The following is a 4,141-nucleotide window of genomic DNA, read 5'->3' on the forward strand; positions in this document are numbered from 1 at the left end:
CGGGGTGTCCCTCGCCATTTCTCCCGGGCGGGCGAGGTGGGGGGGGGGGGGGAGTTGTGATGGTGTTAGGAGTGCATGTTACCGAGGGGGAAAAAGGATTTGGGTGCTGGCACTGCACACTACGGGGAGGATAGAGGCATTGATGGTGGTGCAAGGTACCTCTGGCTCAACTCTGTCCGATGTCCTGCCCAGCTCACTGACATCACTGGTTGCCAGGAGATGGGCGGGACGCCAGCCAGAGCATCTCGCTCAGCTCCTGGCAGCTACTGACATCAGTGAGCTGGGCGTGACGTTGGCCAGAGTGTCACAGGTTGCTAGGAGCTCTTAGCAACCTGGAAGGCTTTGGCCAGAAAGGGGGCAGCGGGCAACCACCTCAATCTGGGGATACCTGCTCAAGGTGTGTGGTGGCATCTGCAAGGACACACTATTGATGACTGGACTTTACCTGAAGCAGATGTGAAACCCCCCTCCCCCCTGGCAGATAGAGGAGACCTAGCATAGAGAGAGGATACACAGGCACCTGGCACACCTGGAAGTGTAGAATGCTGAACAGTAAGGCTGATTTACTAAAGGAATTGAAAATGTTCACATAATAAATTGTCCAGTCGCAGGGTGGGGTTAGGAGGGGACCTCTAAGTGTGCTATGGGGTTCTTCAGTTTAGAGATACACATAAATATTGGCCTTACAATTATTGCTCTCTCTGGCGTACGCGGCGATACCCAACATGTGTATCGCAATTGTCGATTTTGTACGTAGGCGCACCCGACGCGCGTGCTCGCGGGGGCGAGGACTTTAAAATGTTTACATTATTTTTATATTTAATTTATTTAATATTATTTGTAAAACGGGGGGGCCCGGGGAACAGGGGGGGGGGTGTGGGGGGGGGGGGCGGCCACTTTACCAGATTGTAGAAGCGATCTGGCGGCACCTGAGCCACCAGAATCGCTTCTACTGTAAAGCTGGCTGCCGGCTCTACAAAACTGAACAGAGTGCCGGTGGCTAAAAGCAGCCGGGAGTCTGTTTAACCCCTTCAGGATTATCCAGTCATGGGTCGTGAAGGGGTTAAATAGATTCTTACCTAGTAAAGTCCATGGTATCAATTACATACCAGCCACACGTCATAAATCCTACTTATCTGCATTATTATCACATTGAGTTGCAAGTTAATATTTAATAAAACTTTACTGCAGACAAACATGAAACACAGAATTAAAATACATGATTATGAGACACAAGATGATTTTACCTGTACAAAGTTTGTAATTTTGTCTAGCTAGTCCTGAGAAAAACACAGCCCTGCAAGACTGAAGAGCAAGGTTGGCTATCTCTTTTTTCATACAGCATTTCCTCCCAGCCCCCAGGCATGTGATTGGACAGTGAAGGAGCAGCAGCATGCTGATGAGCTCATCTGTCTCCTTGCTCTGCCTAGCAGAGAGTAGAGCCAGATTGTCTCTTCCTGCTGCCTCTCTGTCTTCAGCTCACCACATATGTTACAATCTTATTGTACAATCTCCTCCAGAGCTACCTACAACTATGTAGTACAAGAGTCTGCTCTCGGATAAAATAATATTAGATAATTTAGGTAGGTCATCAAAAAATATAGTTATGGTAAATGTAATGAAAATTGGAACTTGTATGGTGAGCTTTAATATTGTTGTAAAGGGGCTCAGAAAGATGCTGATATTAACCACCTTCCATCCATGGCCGTTTGTGAACGGCCGGACGGGAGTCTGCTAGGAGCGGGAGGGCATCTTAAGACGTCCTGCCCCTCCCCCCTCTCGTGTGCGGCACTCAGCGCGCACATGAGAGGGAAAACTGTGAGCATGTAAACAGCCAGCGATGGCTGTTTACATACAAGCGATCAGGCGTCTCTAGAGACGCCCGATCGCTTGCAGGAGCTGCGGGTGTGCGGCCTCCCCACCCCCCCCGTACCTCTGTCCCGCCGTCTCCTCGTCGCCGCTGCCGGTCCGTGAAAATACTGAAAAATGGCCTGGCCAGGAAGGGGGTGAAACACAGCGGTCTTCAAGTGGTTAAAAGAGATTCAAAATCTACTAACTAGGGTTGTAGATTGGCACTCGGTATCAAAGGAATGAAATGTGGCCTCGTGCCATGGATAACCAAAATAACATCATTTCCTCAGACGTTTACTGCCTTTGGAAATCCAGAGTTCCACAGGTTTCACATCAGTCTTTCTTAACATCAGAGTCCCCCTTCGCATAAAGAGCTTACTTTGGCACTGGAGTCCCCCCTTTACATCAGGAGCCCCCACCACATCAGAGTCCCCCTTTACATTAGGGTCCCTACTTCACATCAGAGTCCCCGCTTTTACATCAGGAGCCCGCTTCACATAAGAATCCCCCTTTATATCAGGGGCCCCCTTCGTATCAGAGTCCCCCTTTACATTAGTGTCCATACTTCGCATCAGAGTCCCCCCCTTTACATCACGAGCCCCTTTTACATTAGGGTCCCTACTTCACATCAGAGTCCCCACTTTTACATAAGGAGCCCCCCTTTACATCGACGAGACCCAAACGCAGCCCTGACGAGACCCCAAACGCAGCCCGGACGAGACCCCAAACGCAGCCCTGACGAGACCCCAAACGCAGCCCAAACTGCACAGTACAATGAAAGTTTGCCAAAAAAATTAGAAAAGCTCTTTTCTTTAGTTTTAGTATGTGTAAATAATTGGGGGGGGCAGTAGCCGGCAAAACAACCTCCCTGAAATGAGTTTTTGCAGGTTGGGATGTCTGCACTAGGGTGCGTTGCCAACAATGTTCACAAGTGTGCTAGGCTAGGTTCACACCTAGGCGATTTATTGTGCGGTTTGATCCGCATGATATCGTGCAAAACACAGATTCGCATTGAAGTCAATGGAGAGCCTGTTCACACCTTTGCAGTTTGTCGCGCAGACTAGATCGCCTGTAGCGGAAAAAAAGCTGCAGGAGCTATTTTTGGGCGGTTTTCAAAGCACGGTCGCGCAAACGAAACGCACAACAGCTCACAAGTTCAATCGCCTAGGTGTGAACTTTGCCTGAAGCATGGCAACCCAATGCCTGAAGCATGGCAACCCAGCAAGCGGCCTAAGTTATACAGTGCTCTAATGCAATGGTACAACAGCAGTGATCCTGGGAATGTTACAATGTTTGGGAATGTTACAACGTTGTCACCGCAGCACTTCCGGCTTTGGCATATTTGTGGCACTGTCCCCATAGCTCCAGCATGGTTAAGTCATCTTACCTTCTTGTGCATGGCTTCCTGTTGTATGAGGGTCACTGGGTGGCCTTTATGAATGCCAAGTAAGGGGCACAGGGTACAGATGCACACTCTGCACTTACTACAGTACATCTCCACCGGCCTGTCCCTGTGCTCTATGCACCGGCGGGTAACACTCCTCATTCTCCTGGCCTCTTCTCCCGCCGCATCACACACACGGTGCCCAGCCAGTGCCACCCCGCCACTTTCCTCTTCCAGCATGTGCGGCTGGAAGTGCTCAGGACAATACGACTCCCCACAGGTCAAGCAGCTCCACCGGGCAATACATGGCTGATGAGCTGGGCACACGTTGCATTGCAAGGGACGCTGCCTCTGACTGGCTTGGCTCTCCCTGGGCAAGCTACAGGTCGGGCAGGGCTTTTCACAATTAGGAAGCTGCTGCCAGAAGCCTTCCAGGCAGCCAAGGCAGAAGCGATGCCCACAGGATGCTAAACACACAGGTACAGGGCAGCCAGCGCCACAAAGTCCACAAAGCTCGAGCAGGGGAGGCTGCCACAAAGCGGAGGCTGCTGTGGCTGGCACCTGGTAGCCATCGTAGGTGAGGTGATTGCCATGCTGCTGGTTCATGGCACCCGATGCAAGTTGGCAGCACTGCTCTGAACTTTCTTCTTCTGAGTCACTTTGCCAAGATCTGCTATCCAGAGGCCATACAATGTACTGATTGGAGACACCCAGTTGTCTTGTGTATGAAGACCTGCCCTATGGAACCTCGCACCAGGAAACGAAACCAAAGCAGATTTACATGTAACCCTTTGTGAACTGAAAACACCAGATAGTCAATAGAATGACTAGATTTACAGCAAGACCGAGCTCAGAAACTATATCTACAGCTGTGTCCCATTGGAGATATTCTCCTTCACATCCTCT

The 4,141-nt window shown here is 50.4% G+C and overlaps 1 protein-coding gene across 1 annotated transcript in view; it reads right to left on the reverse strand.

Annotated features, from left to right (window-relative positions):
- TRIM14 (tripartite motif containing 14) overlaps window positions 1–3,841 on the reverse strand; it is a 55,150-nt gene extending 51,309 nt beyond the window's left edge. Inside the window, exon 1 of the mRNA XM_018552420.1 lies at window positions 3,239–3,841. Coding sequence (XP_018407922.1) covers window positions 3,239–3,841 — 603 coding nt within the window. The remainder of the gene's footprint in view (window positions 1–3,238) is intronic.
- Window positions 3,842–4,141: the final 300 nt, after the last annotated feature.

Source organism: Nanorana parkeri, unplaced genomic scaffold (genome assembly GCF_000935625.1).
Source record: "Nanorana parkeri isolate BGI_ZX_2015 unplaced genomic scaffold, ASM93562v1 scaffold88, whole genome shotgun sequence".
Lineage (NCBI taxonomy): Eukaryota > Metazoa > Chordata > Amphibia > Anura > Dicroglossidae > Nanorana > Nanorana parkeri.